At 37.6% G+C, this 19,784-nt stretch overlaps 1 protein-coding gene across 2 annotated transcripts in view; it reads right to left on the bottom strand.

The window, feature by feature from the left end:
- Positions 1-249: 249 nt before the first annotated feature.
- Rabep1 (rabaptin, RAB GTPase binding effector protein 1) overlaps positions 250-19,784 on the bottom strand; it is a 134,452-nt gene continuing 114,917 nt past the window's right edge. For both annotated transcript variants that reach the window (XM_005399641.2, XM_005399642.2), the window contains 7 exons: positions 19,417-19,515; positions 16,894-17,034; positions 5,891-6,080; positions 5,211-5,266; positions 2,926-3,024; positions 1,871-1,987; positions 250-1,218 (listed from right to left, as the gene is read on the bottom strand). In XM_005399641.2, the coding sequence (XP_005399698.1) occupies positions 1,117-1,218; positions 1,871-1,987; positions 2,926-3,024; positions 5,211-5,266; positions 5,891-6,080; positions 16,894-17,034; positions 19,417-19,515 (804 nt within the window). In that variant the 3' untranslated portion in view covers positions 250-1,116. The remainder of the gene's footprint in view (positions 1,219-1,870; positions 1,988-2,925; positions 3,025-5,210; positions 5,267-5,890; positions 6,081-16,893; positions 17,035-19,416; positions 19,516-19,784) is intronic.

The raw sequence follows: 19,784 nt of genomic DNA, 5'->3' as shown, positions 1-19,784 counted from the left end.
AGACTTTTTCCACCCAGAAAAGGAACCTCACATCTTAGAAAATGACAAAGCAGATTTCCAAACTGATAGATATAATAAATGGCTGTTCCTCCAACATCATTGTAGGCTTATACTCCAGGTCTAAATTGTAAAAGAAAAATACGAATTGTCAAATCTTGTTACCACTATTTGTGTAGTTGAAACTTAAAATAGCACACAAGCCCGCTGATTCATTCAAGTTGAAAATAAGACTTATGAATGCATACTAGATGTTGTCAGACATAGCTTGTTTTATTAATTTTTTTTCACTGATCCAATAACTAAAACACTTCAAAAGAGTAGATGGTGCCAGTTCTGCTTTATCCTGGTACCTGCAGGCCCATGAAGATCACCCAGGTGTGCAGAAAGAAAAGTGCTTCCAAACAGTTTCTTGTGCTTTTCCTTTAAATTCCACTTCCAATAATACATAGCCTCAGCCAAGTTTTCAAGTCCTAATTCTGCTCTTGAGTTGCTTTTGTTTGCCACAGTCTCATGGTTCTCAGCAAAGCTTCAGTAGCTTCTGAGGTCCTCCAGTATTAAGATTCAATGGTGAAAAGAAGGAAAATGCACTGAGCAAGGGAGATACAGTCTATAGCCAATGGCCTGCTCTCATCTCACACATCATATTTTAATATAAAATAATCATACAGCATACTACACCTGTCTGCTAGCTGGACATTGTTACTGATGAGCTCTAGACAACAGAAACACCTCTCCCAATATCTATAAACAGGAAATTAATTCCAAACACTATTGGGAAGTTGTTTTAGGGTAGGGAAACGTGTTCCAAAAATCTATGCTGGAGAAAGCAAGCAAAGGAGACAGCGCTTTTTTCCATCACCAAATCTGATCCCACACCTGCTGCAGTTAAGTCTGGAGTCTCATTAGTGTTCCTGCTGGAAAGGTCTGTTGGCTGCAAATCACTCTGGCTAATGGCTGTTCCTGTGCTGCACAGTCTTCTCCCACTAGAAATAAGCATTTCTCCAGTCTTCCTTTTGTGACTTCTGCTTCTTCAGTTAAGAGTTAAATAATAATTAATGTTGCTCTAAAGATGAGTTAAAAACCCAAAGTGCAGGCTAGAATCCTGCAATCAGAATGTCATGTCTCAGGTAGCTGGTTAATGTCTGTCAGTTTGGTATCATTCAGAATCGCCCGGATTCTCTCCAAGGAGTCTGCTTGCCGAATTCGCTCTAACTGCACCTGGAGAAACAATGGTGAGATAAGTACAGGTGGTCCCTGCCTAGATGTGCTCTACTGACTGCGCTGAAATTACAAAACAATTTGCCGAAGCTGCCACTTAGACTAACCTTGTGGGCTGTAGGTACTGGGACCATGGAGACAAACGAGACCTTATTCCTAACCCTGGAGAAGCCACTGTTCATCTGGGGGGAAAACAAGCTAAGGAGAGTTTGGTCACAACCTGCTCAAGTTCACCATGGGCATTCACAGAGTGCTATGGGAATGTGGTGGAGGAGGCACAGCAGTTCAGCTCAGCGACCTAGAAAGGAGCTCCATGCAGAGGACAAACCTAAGCTGGCCTTAAAGGATGTGAGTCAAGGGGAGGGTAAGGATGCTTACCAAACAGAACACGATGCTGTGCACAGGGAACACAAGTACTTAACATCATCAACATCAAATACATAAATAGAAGTCTATACCCTTAAGGAGGCAAAATTGACAAGGTATAAGGAAAAGAGAAAGGGTGTCAAGTCTAGAGAGCAGGTTTCTACCTGAATGATGGGCAGATCTACTTTGGGGAGACGTAACAGCAGCCACAGTAACCTACACCCTCTAGCTACTTCAGTGCTAATGAGTTTCCCTCAGTGCAGCACTGGTTTCCCAAATGCCTCACCTGTAGGGTCTGGGAAAGCTTTACAAAATCTCTCTGGACTTGTTCACTGACATCTAATTCTGTCTGTAATCTCTGAGCTTTGTTCTTCTCTTCAAACATCAGTTGTTCAGCAGCAACCTAAAAAAAATTCTGCGTGAGTACTAATGCCAAAGAGCTAAACGGCACAATTACTCAGGACCTCTAGGACCTTTAGTTGCTTATTCCTAGAATGAAGCAGGTAACCATCATACTTCCATATTCCACTAATCTCTTTTTCGGTAGAGCAAGGGTGCAAGTTGGCTAGGCTACTTGTTCTAGGTTCTAAAATGATCTGGGTATGAAAGTCAGCATAAGAAATGGAATTAAATGTGCCCCCTCCCGGACAGCTAGTGACAGTAATTAATCAAAAGCACAGCTGCTAAGATCAGTAGCTGTCACAGCAAAAGGCACAGAAACCAATGCCTCTGACAATCACAATAGATCCATCCACTGGGAAAGTTCTCCACAATTTATTTGGAGAAACCCTCAGCCATCTCTAATCTTCCTTAAGGAAAAAGCAGACTTCTTTTAGCAGATGGTGTAGTAGCCTTTGTAAAAACAAGAGGTTGTTGAACAATACCAATACAGTGTTTCCACACTTAAACATGTAACCACACACTTCACTAAGACCATGTCTAGGCAACTCCTCATAATAACTATATGCACTTTTATTCTAACTGGACTAACCAAACTTTGGGCAATAGATCTGGTTCTGTGCAATCTTACTTATGATTTCATGTATCAGTCAAATAAAATGACATTTTCAAAGCAGTTTTTCTAACTAGACATAGGTAAGCTTGGATCATAGCCTACAACCTAAAGCCATTAAGGCCTAGGCCCAGCCCTGCAGAGCTGGCCGAGTGAAGATTAAATCACTTCTTTCTGAGATCATTTTCTTTTTGCAAGCTGTTACTCTTGCCAACTTTCAGAAGGTAACACTTCAAAATAGAAATGTTGGTTAGTTTTTAAACATGTAAGATGTGATCCTATAATCTTAGCCTTGCTTTTTTAAAGTAATTAACCAACAAAAATATCACCTTAGCAGCAGTCTCTTTCTTTAACTGTTCTTCCAAATTGGTCTTTATTTCCAGGAGACTCTCAAGCTGCTGAGATTTCTCTCTTAATGTGGACTCCAGCTGTGAAATTAAAAAAGAAATTCATGGCACCCCTCCTGCAGGCTACGGCATGCTGCTTAGCGAATTCTGCAGTCTAGAGAATTATGCTGACTCTCATAATCCTCCTCCCATGTCCTCGGAGGCCTTGCACTTGGCTATACTTGGAAAGCTTCCCTCTCCCTTTAACATCTGTGGATTCTTTTTTTTTCCAGACCTATTCTTTCATTAGCCAATGGCGATGGAAAAGTCAGGAGAGAAGGACATGTAAATACTTAGGGTATATGAACATGAAGAAAGTAGCATTCAGTACTGCCAAGAAAGTTGGGAAGTGTTTCCTAAAAGAGATGATATTTGATTCTTAAAAGATAAAAATTTTTATAGGGAAAAAAAAGGGCAGCAAAGGGGAGAAGGTAGAAAAAAGAGACATGGATGGCGTGCATAAGAATGCACTCAGAAATGATACTGAGTTCTTTACTGCAGCAGGGCCAGGGTCCCAAGAGGCCAAGGCTAGAAAAAAGTGTGAGGTAGACAAGATCTTCAGCTAAGAAATACTGACTTGCTCTTGTTGATAAAAGGTATTGATACAATGGCGGGTTTTCAACCAGACTAGCATACAGTCAAGCTTACAATTTTTAAAGATCACCCTAAAAAAACAAACAAAAAATAAATGAATAAAGATGACCCTGGTTCGAACATAGAGATGAATTGGAAAAGGCTAAATTTTGGAGACGGGAACAAGTTAGGCTGTTACAATAGGCTGGTGAGACATAAAGTCTGAAGCCAAACAGTGGCAATGCAATGAAAGGCTGAAAGTGTCTGCATATCTGAGCGCTGGTCACTTTTCCTTTTTTGTGGTACTGGGGAAGGAATCCAGGGCCTGCACACACTAAGCAAGCACTGTCCCACTGAGCCACACCCATCCAAAGCAGTGGTCATATCTGCAGTGCAACCTCTGTAGCAGAGTAAAGGCACAGGCAGATTTCAGTGGGTGAGGAGTGCCTGGGCGACCCTGGGTTCAACAGCTCTTGGCAGTATAGGGAATAAGACTGGTGGCTTGACAGAAAAATGCAATTCAAACAGAAACTTTTCTCCTCTTAATGGGAAACACCTGAACATGTTTGTGCATAATGGGGAAGATCATGAAGAGGTAGAAGTTCAAAACCCACAACTCGGAGAGAGTGGGTGGAAAAGATGGAAGGGATGAGAAACAGTTCATTGTTTTTCCTCAAGAAGCAATAAGGAGAAGGCCAGAAATAAAAGAAGGAGCACATGTAACTGAGAAGCATGGAACCTAAAGGTGAACCCAGGTGAAAACTGAAGATCAAGCTGTGCGTTTGCTGAAAGTGAGTAGGTAGAAGTGATGGTGACTAAATCAAACGGCCACCATGACAGACATATTCAGAACAAATGAATGGTTTAAGGGGGGAGCACTGGAGGCCTGACAGAATCATTCAAAGTGTCACCAATTCTGGTGGCATCAGCAGTTTGGGACACCAGACCTAATCCAGGGTTGGGCAGTAGTCAAGGGAGGTAGTAAAAGGATGTGCAGACACCAGACTTAAGCATGTGGATAAAAGATTAGCTGAGGTAGAAAGCTACGTGAGGTCCACTTAGAAAGAAAGAGCTCAGTGCCACACAAGTGGCTAAAACTAGGAGACGGGGAAGTTCAGAGAACTGAAGGTCTGAAGGAGATACAGAGATGGGCTGCAGGAGTAAGAGCTAGCAGGATGGAGACTGGTCAAGGTATGTGAGGGTGGAGTAAGATATCAGATGGGGTAAAGGCAGGTGGAGTTTGGTGAGAAAGGCAGAGTGGAAGTGAAGACTTTGAGTCAAGGAATGATGAGGCCAGGCAAATAAAGCTATCTATAGGTATTGTCTAGCAGAGGAACTGCTCCACCCAGAAAATGTCATGCCCTGTCTGGGAAAGGTTCTGTATGTATGTCTATTCTAGCTTTAAGCATGTATTGTGTCATTACCACCCCTTACCTATTTCCCACTGCACTGGAAACTGCAGTCTACAGTAGCATCTTTATCTTCCCCTGACCTCCTCCAGTCACCACCTGATATAGCAGATGCTAATGAACGCTCCCCCATACAGAAGTTTCTTAAAGGAAGGACTATGCCTCAATTATCTTTCATTCCTTGGCTCTAGCACAGCAGGATAACCACTAGTTGCTAACAGAATTAACTTTAAACTTGTGACTTACCTGTCCTTTTTCTACTTTTATTCTTTCTAATTCAGCTTTTAGACTAGAAATGGAAGCTAGGGAAAAGGGAAAAGTATCAGTGATCATTCATTACTTCACACTAAACATTTTTGTTAAATACCCCACAGGATTAAAAGTATATATACTGAACATCATGAGGAAAATTAACAACCACCCAGCATCATAATCAAGCTCAGGTAAAGGCAGTGTCCACACAAATAGACACTGGGTCATAAACTGCCTCTACATGAATAATCTACATCTTAACTCTGTCAGGGGAAAAGATACTCCTGTTAACACAGCAAAATTCTGCAAAGACCTTGGTGGTCTGGTCTGTGTTACTGAGTTAGTTTCCCCTCTGTTAGCAATTGCTAAAGTGAAACCATAAGAGCTCCTTAAAAGGACAATGGGGTTGTTTGGGGTTTTGTTGTGTTTTTTTTTTTTTTTTTTTTTTTTTTTTTTTTTTTATTTTTAAAATTTAAAAAAAAAAAGTATAAAAATTTTTTGGGGGGGTTTTTTTTTTAAACTCCCACTTACTGGATATGTTAGAACATCTGGAAAAGTGAGCTGAATCTTTACTTAGTTCTTTTTTATACTTCTTTGTTTTCCACACCCATGACCAGGTACTATTACAGTTTCACACAGTGACTCCAATTCTAAACTACATCAGTTATCCTCACCTATTTCCTCCTTGCAGTTTTCTATTTCTAGTTGCAGAGTTTCTTCAAGGTTTTCTTTTAAACACTGTTCAGCCTGAATCTGTTCCTTTAGGAAGAGTATTTCAGCCTTGAGCTTCTCCTCCATGTGGTCTGCTGCTATCCTCACATGAATGATGTTCTCACGGTATTTCAGTACCAACTCCCGGAGCACCTGGATAAGAAACAAATGGTTATGGAATCTGCGAATGTGGAAAGTAATTTAAAAAAAGGAACTAAAGATTTTCTACAACCATAATTTCAGATGGTGTTTTAAATACTTCAAAATTAAGACTCTTAAAAAAATGAAGTAAAAAATAAATTATAGAACTTTTGAAATGAAGATTTTGAATTTTAACCCAGATGGCACTTCAAAGGTACATTCAACTATGTTTCAGAAACAAGACAATTTCAGGCAAAAATATGTACTGGGAACCACATCTTTTCTCTCAAAACTGTTTCATACAAAAGATTAAATGACTTATGATACAAGATTCACTACAAATAACAGCTTAACTAAAGACAAATACCAATTTAGGAGTAAATATCAACTTTTAGGAAAATAAAATATATTTATTTACCTATGTATTAGAACAATTATTGAACATTTATCATAGGCTAAGTACTATGTTAGGCCAGAGGTAAGTTAAATTAAAAGTCGGTATTCTTAGGTAACTTTTTAAATCTAAGAATAAAAAGGCTCTAGAGAACACAGGACAGAAGACTCTTTTCTGCGAAAGTAGTTAAGACTAACAGAGGCAGAAAGCAATAGTACAGTGACTAAACTGACGGCAAAAATACAGATTCCCAATTCTTTCCTTTTGATCAAAATAAAATCAAAATAAAAACAGTAATGTTACTATCTATATAGGAGAAAAGAATGAGGTCCAAATTATAGAGGTTGAATCTGTAGGATAGGATTGGGGGGGATGTTTACAAAACTATAAATTTATGTGACGTTTGATTTTTAAACATTTTTTTTTAAAAAAAAGAACAAAGGACCGTACAAATAACATTTTTTTTCTATTTTGTTTTGAAAATTACTCAAGAAATCTCATCTTTGGCTGTAATCAAGGATACTTGGGAGGCCAAGGAAGGAGGATTCCAAGTTCTAGACTAGCCTAAGCAGTTCACCAAGACTGTCTCAACATGAACTTAATTTAAAAAGGCCCAGTGGTAGAGCACTTACATAGCATGCAGGCTTTGCCTGAACGGTTTAGTTTATTTGGATTTAGCTGCAGGGAGGAAGGGCAGGGTCTCACCATATGGCTGGCCTCAAGCTCAATCTTCCTGCTTCAGCATCCCACGTGCTGGAATTACAAGCACGTGACATCATGCCTTGGTAAGATTTTTTTTTTTTTTTTTTTTGGTTTTTCTCCGGTACCAGGAACCGAACTCACGACCTTGCGCTTGCCAAGCAGGTGCTTTTGCCACTGAGCTAAATCCCCAGCCCCTCTAAGATATTTTTATATGCCAAAAGACTTGGAAATACATAAGTATAAAAGTCTGGATAAAGGAGACATATATTTCCTCAGGAAAGTGGTTTTAGAGCCCTGATTCACCCAACTACAGAAGAATAGAAAAAGTGTGGACAGAAAGACAGCAGGTACACTATAACTTAAAAGCCAGAAATAAAAACAAATACAGTACCACAAGGAGCCAACTTGGTGATCCTAACAAATACTTTCTGGCATACTCAATTTGACCATGCATGAGTAACACAAAGAACTTGAACTTGCTTCTATTCATGACAGTGAAATCACAAGCAGCAGAAAAAACAGGTTAAGTGGGCTTCACAAAACTCAAAACACTTCTGTTCTTCAAAGGATACCAGTAAGTAAACAAAACAACAATCCAAGAAATGGGAAAAGAAACCTGCAAGTCATATATCTGATATAGGATTTATATTTAGCCAATGTAAATAGAACCACAGTAGTTCAGTAATTAAAATATAATCCAATTTAAAACCAGGCAAGAGATTCGAATAAACATTTCTCCAGGAAAGCTATACAAACAGCCAATTAGCACATTAAAAAATGCTCAATACCACTGGTAATTTAGGAAAATGCAAATCAAAACTACAATGAGATACCACTTCAAACCCACTAGTATGGATATAATAAAAAAGTGAAACACCAAGCAGAGCACCAAGATGGCAGAGTGCTAAGTAGCAGAGAAAGAGCCTTTCTGAGAGTCACTATCCAGACACTGGAATATAGCAACATAAGGAAGACAAGAAGGAGGGAAGAGGGTTCCCTGGACCCAGGAAGGATCTTAAGTGTGAATTGAAGCCCACAGAGAAAGTGAAAAGAAAGACTTCAACAAAGTAGAAGGAGTTAGTCAGTGGCACCTTCTCCCTGAGACAGGACTCACTGCACAAAAGAAGCAGAAACCTGCAGACACACAGTTAAGTGCTGCCACCCCCAGAGAGATGCAGCAGTGGACAGGAAGACTTCACTAGTTTGTGGTGAGTGCTGGGGCTCAGTCGTCCTGTGCTATAGAGCGATTGGCCAGGAGCCATTGTGAAGAAGGGGCCAGCTGAGCTCAGAAATCAGAGCAGCTGCTGGCTCCATCTATAGGCTCCCAGCTGGGCTCAGGCCTGCAGAAGGTGAGTTGACAGCTGTAGGCCAAATAAGTCTGGTCTGGGCCAAAAGATGCAGGCTTGCTGAGATTATCCAGTAATCTGCCAAAAGCTACTGCTGGTTTGGTGAGATAAATCAACATGGATCAGGATTCTGTCTCCACATGTTGTCTACCAGTGACATGAGAGACACACCTGACAGTGGTCATTTTTCTTTTCTTCCTTCCTCTCTCCCTCATTTGTTTTTTGTTGTTGTGGTGGGTTTTTTTTCTTTTTTTTTCTCCTTCATTGTTTGATCTTCTTTTTATATTGAAGGTGAATATGGTTTCCAGCCTCTTTATGGTTATAGTTTTTTCTCTTCTTTTTATCTCTTCCTCCTCTCTTTCCCTCCAGTCTTCGGTACAGGTCTCCCAAAGTTAGCATGATTCCCCTTTGTCCTCTAGCCCTACTTCTAATCTCTTCCTCTTCTTCCACTTTTCTGTTTTCTCCCTAACCCATTTTAAATTTTAACCCCTAAGGGAAAATTTGACGTATTAAGAACTTGTATACTGCATATAATTTTCCGGTTTGTTTTAGATTTTGTTATATAACCACAAATCTAGTTCCTACAGTTAAAGATCACAAACTAATGGTTAGCTCAGTTTGTCATTTTCTAGGCTTTGTTTGATGTTATTGTCATTGCTGATAGTACCACTATAGCCCAAATTGACATAATAGTTTTAAACAGCTGTTCTTCCTGGTAGTACAAGACTGAGATTGACTAAGGGTCACAGAAAATACTGTAGCACAGTGGTAAGGAACCATAGGCTGGGCTAAACAGGTAGCAACTTCTCATCCCCAACAAACTGAAGTAGTAAGATCTTGCAACAGACTCAAAACCCCAAATCCAGCTACACCTAGAAGATACCTTGGAGAAATAGTCATTTCCTAAGGGTTCTAAATACTAGTAATAAAGCAATTTACCACATGTAATTTACAAGCATCAACCTAGGAATTAAACTTAAAAAAGAAAAAAGAAAGAAAAGGAGAAGACATTTTTCAACAAGATACAACCCCAGACATCCAGTTCACCAAAGGCAGACCTAGGGAGCAATGAGGTGGGACAATCCTAAAGCCATGCACTGGGACTCTCTGAATTGGTAACAACAGCACAACTGAATGAGGCTCTAGAAAAAAAATCAGAAAGAATTTCACAAATAACTACAGAGATGGTGTCCACAATGAAAACCATGCCTAGCTTGGGATATAGCTCAGCAGCAAAGCCATGCTTGGCAAGCTCAAGATCACAAGTTCAATTACTGGTACCAAAAAAAAAAAAAAGACAATGTTTAGTGACTCCAGAGCAGATAAAGAAAAAAATAGAGGAATTTAGGAAAATTATGGAAGCCCTGAAGGCTCAGCATAGGAAAGAAATGGAATCCGTAAGACAAATTCAAGCAGATATCCAGGAGAATAAAAATTTCACTGAAAGCAGATTAAGCCCTAGCAGATTAAGCCAATGTGAGGACCAGATCTCAGATATAGCTGACAGGCATGTGGTTAGCAATCATGAAAAGACAGATTCCTTAAAAATAGCAAGGGACCAGGCCTGGGGATATAGCTCAGCAGCACAAAGTCTGCCTGGCAAGTGTGAGGTCCAGAGGTAGATTCCCAGCACCAAACCTAAATAAAAAAAGAAAGAAAGAAAGGGACCATGAGAAATCAATCTAGCAACTGCTAAATGAGGCAAAGGAGACTAACTTAAGATTGGAGTCAATAGAAAAGCAAGACATAGAACAAATGATATAAAAAAAAAAAAAAGCTGTTCACAAACATTATCACACAAAACTTCCCTGGTAGAGAACAGGAATTTGACATACAGTTAAGTGAGGAATATAGAACACCAATTAGCCATGATGAAAAAAAGTCTACAGCCAGGCACAGTCAACATTTCAGGAATTCAACACAAAAATAGAATTTTAAAAGCTGTTAGGGAAAAGAAACAAATCACCTATAGAGTAAAGTCCATCAGAATTAGTGCTGACCTCAGCACAAACCCGCAGGTCAAGGAGAGCTTGGAGTGAAGTATTTCAAGCTCTAAAGCAAAACAACCTTCAACCCAGATGGATGGACCCTGCAAAACTATCTTTAAAAACTGGTGGATAAATAATACCCTTCCATGACAAAGAAAACCTAAGAAAATTGAAGACCCCTAAGCACTCTAAAATGTTTTGAAGGACATCCTGCAAAGAGAAAACAAGGACTACAATTCCATTAAAACCAACAGAAGGAATCTACCAGGCAAGGCAAAGAGAGGGAGGGGAAAAAAACCAAGAGGGAGTTAACAACAGGAAAATAGTATGAGAAAAGTAAGTCAAAACATATCAGTCATAACCATCAATGTTAATGGTCTCAATTTACCAATCAAAAAGACACAGACTGGCAGAATGGATCAAAAATCAAGATCTCACCAAAAAAAAAAAAAAAAAAAAAAAAATCAAGATCCAACATGCTGCAAACAAAAAAACAAGTTGATTCAAAAAATATACACAGACTGAAAGTCAAAGGATGGAAAACAATACATGCAACAGGAATCCACAAAAAAGCAGGGGTACCTATTCAAAGATAAAGTGAAGTAGAAGCCAAGACTGACTAAGAGAGACAAAGAAAGTCACTACATTTTTGCAAAAGGAACAATCCAAGAAGAAGAGATAACAATCACAAATATATATGCAACAAATACCAGTGAACACAACCATATAAAACCAGTATTAATGGACATAAAAATCAAGTAACTACTAATACAATTATACTGGAGGCTCTCAATACCCCAACTGTCACAAAAAGACTGGTCAATCAGACAAAAAAAATCAACAATGAAATATTAGAACTGAACCAAACTTTTGAACAAATGGACTTACTAGATTTCTACAGAGTGTTATACCCTGCAACATCAGAATACACATTCTTCTCAGCAGCACACAAGGCGTTCTCTAAAATAGACCCATACTAGCTCATAGAACATGCTTAAGTAAGCACAAAATAATTGAAACTACCCCATGTGTATTATTAGACCATAGTGTAATGAAATTGAAAATCATTGGCAAAAGAAACCACAAGAACTTCATAAACACGTGGAAATTAAATAACACCCTCCTGAACAACTAATAGGTCACAGATAAAATTAAAGAAGAAATTAGTTCCTACAATTACATGATAATGACAATACAACATATCGGAACTTACCGGACACAATGAAAGCAGTCCTAAGAGGGAAATTAATAGCGGTGAATACCCATATCAGGAAGACGGGGCAAGCACAAATAAACAACTTAATAGTGAACCTCAAACTTCAAGAAAAAGAAGAGCAGGCCAAGCCTAAAGCTTATACAAGGGTGGAAACTATAAAGATTAGAGCAGAAATTAATGCATTGGAGACTAAGAAAATAATACAAAGGATCAATGAATCAAACAGTTCTTTGAAACAATAAAATCAACAAACTCTTACCCAAGTTTACCAAAAAAAGGAAAGAAAAGACTCAAATCCACACAATTAGAAATGAAAAGGGTGAAATCACAACAGACAGCTGCAGAAATCCAGAAGACCATCTATAATTACTCTGAGAACATGTATTCTAAAAAGAAAGAAAATGCAGAAGTGGACAGATTCCTAGATACATATGAATTACCAAAGCTAAATCAAGAAGATATAAAAATCCTAAATAAACCAATATCAATCAATGAAACTGAAGATGTAATTAAAAACCTACCAACAAAGAAAAGCCAAGACCTTGACAGATTCACTGCTAAATTCTACAAGAAATTTAGAAAAGACTTAATACCACGACTTCTCAAACTCTTTAATAAAATTAAAAAAAGAAGCAATGCTACCAAATTCATTCCTGGAAGCAAGCAATATCCTGATACCAAAACCTGAGAAGGAGCCAACTAAGAAAGAGAACTATAGGCCAATCTCCCTAATGAACATAGATGCAAAAATCCTCCATAAGAAACTGGTAAACAGAATGCAGCAACTCATCAGGAAGATTATACACCATGACCAAAGGGGACTCATCCTAGGGACTTAGGGATGGTTCAACATATGTAAATCAATAAATGTCATACACCATTTTAACAAAGCCAAGGACAAAAACCATATGATCATCTCAATACATGCAGAAAAAGCTTTTGACAAAGTCCAGCACTACTCATGATAAAAACCCTACAGAATACTGGAATACCTGATCATTATCTCAATATGATAAAAGCCACCTATAACAAACCAACTGCCACCATGACATTAAATAGATGAAAACTGAGAGACCATGACATTAAATAGATGAAAACTAAAATCAGACACAAGACAAGGATGTCCACTGTCTCCACTCTTATTCAACATAGTCCTGGAAACTTTCACCAGAACAATTAGACAAGAAAAATAAACAGAATAATAATAGGAAAGAAAAAAATCAAATTATCATTATTTGCAGATGACATGACACTCTACATAGAAGACCCCAAAAACTCCACAGAAAGACTGCTACATTTCATATGCAAACTCAGTAGCATAGCTGGATACAAAGTCAACACTCAAAAACCAATAGCCTTCCTGTATACAAATAACAAACTCACTGAGCGAGAAATTAAAGAAGTAACACCTTTTACAATAGCATCCAAAAAAATGAAGTACCTAGGAATCAATCTAACAATGGATGTAAATGACCTCCACATTGAAAACTACAGTACTCTGAAAAAGGGAGACTGAAGAGGATACCAGAAAATGGAAAGATATCCCTTACTCTTGGGTAGCAAGAACCAATACAATGAGAATAGCCATACTTCCAAAACTGTTATACAGATTTAATGCAATTCCAATAAAAATTCCAAAAGCATATCTCACAAAATTACAGAAAACAATCCAAAAATTCACTTGGAACCAGAAGAGACCTAGAATAGCAAAGGCAATTCTGGGCAACAAAGGGAAGGCAGGGGGCATCACAAACCCTGACTCGAAACTATACTACAAAGCTACTATGAGTCCTTGCTTCGCAGCACATATACTAAAATCGGAACAATACGAAGATTAGCATGGCCCCTGCACAAGGATGACAGGCAATTTCGTGACGCGTTCTACATTTTTACAGCTAGTTTCTCTTAGTTCATTAAAGCTACTGGGATAAAAACAGCATAGTACTGGCAAAACCCAGACCTGAAAATCAATGGAACAGATTAGAAGATGCAGAAATAACTCCAGACACACTCAGCCACCTTATCATTGACAAAGGTGCCAAACATACTCACTGGAAGAAAGATACCCTCTTCAATAAACAGTGCTGGAAAAAACTGGCTCTGCACATGCCAAAGATTAAAACTGGACCCATATCTTTCACCATGCACTAAACTAAATTCGAAATGGATCAAAATCTAAATATTAAACCAGAAACATTAAATCTGCTGGAAGCTCCAAGAGATAAAACTCCTGAAGAAACTGGTGTAGCCAACGATTTTATGAATAAAACCCTTATCACATAGGGACTATCACAATCAGCCACTGGGATCTTATCTTATTAAAAAGCTTTTGCACAGCAAGAGAAACCACCAACAAAGTAAAAAGACAACCCACAATATGGGAAAAAAGTGTTTGCCAACTGTTCCTCAGACAAAGGATTTACTATCGAGAACATACAAAGAACTCAAAAAAATCAGAGCTCCCAAAACTGGGCATCTAAGATGAATATACACTTCTCAGATGATGAAGAAATACAAACAGCAAATAAATATATGAAAACATGTTCAACATCACTGGTCATTCAAGAGATACAAATTAAAACAACACTGACATTCCATCTCACCCCAGAAAGAATGGCTATCATCAAAAAATCAACCAATAACAAATGCTGAAGAGGGTATGGAGAAAAAGGAACCCTTCTCCACTGTTGGTAGGAGTGTAGACTGGTACAACCACTGCAGAAATCAGTGTGGAGATCCTCAATAAACTAGGATTAGAGGTCCCATTCAACCCAGCTAGTCCCCTCCTGGGTATTTTTCCAGAAGAACTGAAATCATACCACAGTGATACCTGTGCACCCATGTTTATAGCAGTGCAATTTGCAATAGCTAAGTCTTGAAAACAACCCAAATGTCCATTAACTAAGGAATGGATAAAAAAGACGTGGTATTTTTACACAATGGAGTATTACTGAGCTATAAAGAAAGATAAACTAGAGGCTTTTATAGGTAAATGGACTGCAGACCATACTCATTAGTGAAATAAATCAGATTCACATCTGTAAACATCGTATTTCCTTCCTACTATAAGAACCTGAAAGAATAAATAAAATCTGAAAGGTACAACAGATATTGTAAAAGGGAAAAGAAACTGCTCAAACAGGAAGGAGCAACTGGGATGAAGGAGGGGAGAGGAAAAAGAAGGAAGAGGGAAAAAATATGTATATGTATACACAGGATAGCTAGGATAGTTGTACTACTACTATCTGTTAGTTTACTGAAAGGAACTGTTAATGTGTAATTGTTTGATCAATTTTGCCTGCCTACATTTGGTTATATGTGCAACCATTTTGAAGATGACATTATGTAATATAAGAACCACTGTTATCACCATGTTTTGAAATTCTGTATCATTTTTGTTGTTCTCTATGCTGTTTTGTTTATGTATTTGTTTTTGTTATTTTGGGTTTTTTTTTAAATGAAAAACAAAATTTTTATGTATATATAAAGACAGCTGGAATAGGTGTACTGCTGATGTCTGTGGTTTTTTGAAAGGAACAGTAAATGCTTAAAATTTTTTTCTTGACCAAGTTTGCACACTTGAATTTGCTAATTAGAATGACTGATCTAAAAACAACAATATGCAGTATAAGAACTATTGTTGAACTCCTACCGTCATGTATGGTGAAGCCCTGCATCATTTCCAATGTTGTTTTGTTTTGTTTTTTACTTGTTACTGTCTTTTTGATTGTTTGCTCAATCTTACATTCTTACATCTGGTGGACTGAGCAACTTCATTGAAGATAACAGTATGTAATGTAGCAACCATTGTAAATTATTATTTTGTTTAGAGGTCATGTGTATCATTTTTGTTGTTTTGATTTTGTCTTCATTGCTGTTTTGTTTTTTAAATTTTTAAAATAAAAAAATAAAAGGATAAATGGAGATTTTTATAGGTAAATAGATGCAACTTGAGCTCACATTCATAAGTGAAATAAACCAGACCTCCATGTGTAAATATGGTATTGTCTCCCTAATGTGAGAAGTGAAACAGTAAATAAGATCCAAAACATACAACAGATATTGTAAAGTGGGTAGAAACTTTAAATGGAAAGAGAAACTGGGATGGGGGAATGGAGAAAAGAAGGAAAGGAAAAAAATATATATTTTTATATATATAAAAGATAGTAAAGATAGTTATACTACTAATTTCTCTTAATTCACTGAAAAGAAAGGTTTGTACTAATATTGTTTGGACAATTAAATGCTGATATCTTGTATTCTGAGTAATTAATTTAAAGATAACATACAGAATGTATTACCATTGTTATCCTCCCATTACCTTGCTTTTGAAATTTTGTGGGTTTTTTCTCTTTAAAAAAAAAAGAAAAACAAGCCGAGCATGGTGGTGCATGCCTGTAATCCCAGCACTAGGGAGGCTGAGGCAGGAGGATCGCTGCAAGTTTGGGGCCAGCCTGGGCTACAAAGTGAGCTCGAGGCCTTCCTGAACTGCACAGCAAGACCCTGTCCCAAAAAGATAAAAAATAAAATAAATAAATAAATAAAACAAGAAATACCAATGAGTATTGGCAAGGATATGGAGAAATTCAAGCCCTTACACACTGCTGGTGGGAAGACAAAATGGTGATGTGCTACTGTTTTGGAAAAAGTTTAATAGTTCCACAACAATTTAAATAATTCTCACATGACCCAGAAATTCCATCACTAGATGTATACTCATTATAACCCTGATGTGGAAAAAAATATCCATTAATGGATGAATAAATAAACTATCCACACAATAGAGTATTTTCCATGTATAAGAAGAGATGAAGTGCTAATACTTGTGACAACATGTACATATCCAAAAAACATGCTACATGAAAGATGCTAGTCACAACCACATGTGATTCCCTTCACATAAAAGTCCAGAACAGGAAAACCTATAGAGCTAGAAAACAGATTAGTAGTTGGTTATGGTTCGGAATGAGGGGAAATAGGAGTGACAGCCAAAGGGTGAGGGGTTTCTCTCTGAGGTGATAAAAATGTCCCAAAACTTATTGTGGTAGTGATTTCATTTATCTGTAAATATTCTTAAAAAAAAAAAAAAAAAAGGTTGCACTGTTTAATATTATAAACTATATCTCAATAAAGTTGTTTTAAAAAATAACATTTTTTTATTATGTGAAAAAGACATTACCTCTATTGTATCTGGGAGGATGAAGTCTTCTGCTTGTTGTAATGATATGTGCAAGCTATGTTTTCCCTGGAGACTGTCATTGTCTTTCTGTAACCTCACCAACTCTTCTGAAACCTGTTCCCGTGACTGCATCAGCACTGCCTGAAATAGAAATAGATACTAATCACAGCCAAAAAAGTAAATCTAGTCTCGTGATAGCTACACCTGAGAAAAGGCCAAATTGAGTAAGTTATGAGAATGGAAGAATAAATAATAAAGCTCTACATGACTTAGAAAAGCAGCTCAGAAATGTTTCAATTTGCAACCTTTACACATATCCAATAAGCAACAGGCAGTAAGACAAGGATCTGTGCACATTCTTCACTGTTTCTCTCATCAACTAAAAATAATGAATCCCTCTACTCTCTGGCCTACAGAAGCACCATGATCTCTAGTTTAGTGGAAGTGGCCAACACTATCAAGATGTGTATCAAACAGAGCATGTAAACAAGACAATTCCCATGTCCTCATGGCATGCATTCCCCAGAAAGTAGGGAGAAATAGATAGTGTCTTCATCTTCCATGTCATATTTTACTGTTAGAGTAAGTTTGCTGTTATTAGAAATAACCACATAGCCATTCTAGAACTATCTTGTCTCTACCAAGTAATCACACTTAACATCAAGAATAATGGAATCACCCATCAGTATGTGCCTCATGATGTTATGAACTTCTCACTAATAAGTTCATCAACATAGTATTCTTGCCAAAATGTCTGACCTGGATCAAATCATGTGGACATAATCAGACAACTACATCTGCAAGACAATCTAAAACATTCTACAAGGCAACTGGTCTGGACTACAAAAAATGTTAATGTCATGGAGGATGGGGTGTTGTACTAGATAACAACATGGCATGATGACAAAATGCAATATGTGATCCTTGACTGGTTCCTGGGTCAAAAATTTTAAAAAGTCTATGTAACTATTACTAAGAAACAATCAAGGAATTTTGGATAATTGGTTAAATTTTAAGGATGTGACAAGAGGTCTGTGGTCATGTAGAGTAAGTCTTTTGTTCCCAGAAGATACACAGTGAGATATTCAAGAGTCGTATGATGCCTACAACTTAATTCTGAATAGTTCAGCAGATACATAAACCAAACTATACAAATAATACACCCACATACAAACAGCAAGAGATTTAGCAAATGGAAGTGCACTAATGTAGCAAAAATCCCAACAAATGATGAATCAAAGTGAAGGTCTTTCAAGAGTTGATTTCATAAACTTCTCTCCAAATCTGAAATTTTTCAAAATAAAAAAGGGAAAGTATTAAGATTTCCAACTCCTACCATAGTCACTCTGCAAAAGGCTAAAAGACTTTGCTTTTTCTCAGCATAAGAAACCTTCATGATAATTTTAAGAAAATGACAAAAAGTAAGTTCATAGGATCTCAACTTTAATATCAACAATTCACCTAAGTTACCGGCAACACCTTCACTGTGAGTGAAATCACCTTGAAAAAATGTCTGCATTTAGCCTCTAAAAGACAACCAGAAGGAAAAAAGGGGGGACACCACCATGAAACTCCACCAGCATTTAACTATTCTTTTTTGTATTTTCTCATTAGAGAAAATAATTTGAACTCTGGTCAATGATTAGCTTGAGAGGCTTCTCAAAAGACCAAGTCTAGGATTCAGGTACCAGTACATAGGACATTCAAATACTAGCTCAAAAACCAACAATTACCATTCTACCGATGGTTATTTTGGGTTTTTTAAAACTGTCATCCCTCAAACAGCTAGACAGGAGAAGTTATGAATGGTCATCCCTATAGGACTAACTCTGGTGTAATTTACCCAGGACCATTAGACGCAGTGTTCCAACTTTGAGAAAAAAGACAAACAAGACAAATGTGGCAAAAGTAATGAAGAAGGAGGCCCAAGGCAGGGAACTATGTGCTCTGCAGACTCTGGCCAGCTCCTACTCATGAAGCTGTCTCAATCCTTCTCAAAACTGATGGCCTTCTTGAAGTTCCCCAAATCCACAATATCAGAAATCTTTTTTTTTTTTTCATAAGTCCTGTGAAATAACAAGGTTACCCTAAGTAGATTAGTTATCCAGGGGAAAAAAAAAAGCAAAACACAAAGTTCAAAAGATACCAGATAGTACTCTTGAGAGATTTCAACTTTTTTAGCTAATATTTGGAACTGAAAATAAAATGTTGGCCCAGAGTTTATTCTATTTAGGCTTCCCACAGCAGAAAAATAAATTTGAGTAAAGGTAAGATTTTTCTTGGTGGAGGGGGTATCCAAAAGTTCAAGTTTTTTTTTTTTCCTTTTTCTTCCTCCCTTTTGTTTTGAGGTCAGTTTTAAAGAAGGCTTTTATAGTATTTTGAACCACTACCAACATTCTATGGGCCCTGGAGAATGTAACAGTGACTGCTTTGAGGAGGGTGATAAAGTCACATCAAAGATGATGTCAATGCAAAACAAAAAGGAATAAGTATATGCAAGATGTATTTAAAATGCTGACTTACCATTTGTTCCTGAACATCCCTCTTTGCCTGGGAAAAGCTCTGTTGTAACTCTTCAAGTAAGATCTCGGAAGCTTGTGCTCTCAGGACAAGTGCAGAGATCTTAACAAAAAATACACATATGGAAAATATACAGTTAGAAAACTTGTTATTGTGAAACTAGCCCTGCCATCTTATTATTCTGTGTCCAGAATTGATATTTTACTACTCCACGGTAACCACTGACCTCTCATTAAACAGGCATGTGTGCATCTGCTGTGTGCCAAGCATCAGACACCTTTCAGACAACACATGGCATTACAAAAACCCAGAGCTACATGCTGCCACAAAAGAACGAACAGTGTAATATGGGTCTCTAGGCAGATATTAAC

Source organism: Chinchilla lanigera, unplaced genomic scaffold (genome assembly GCF_000276665.1).
Source record: "Chinchilla lanigera isolate Chin_1 unplaced genomic scaffold, ChiLan1.0 scaffold00066, whole genome shotgun sequence".
Classification (NCBI taxonomy): domain Eukaryota; kingdom Metazoa; phylum Chordata; class Mammalia; order Rodentia; family Chinchillidae; genus Chinchilla; species Chinchilla lanigera.
Note: the sequence above shows the minus strand (reverse complement) of the source record. Positions and strands in the feature narration are given on the sequence as shown.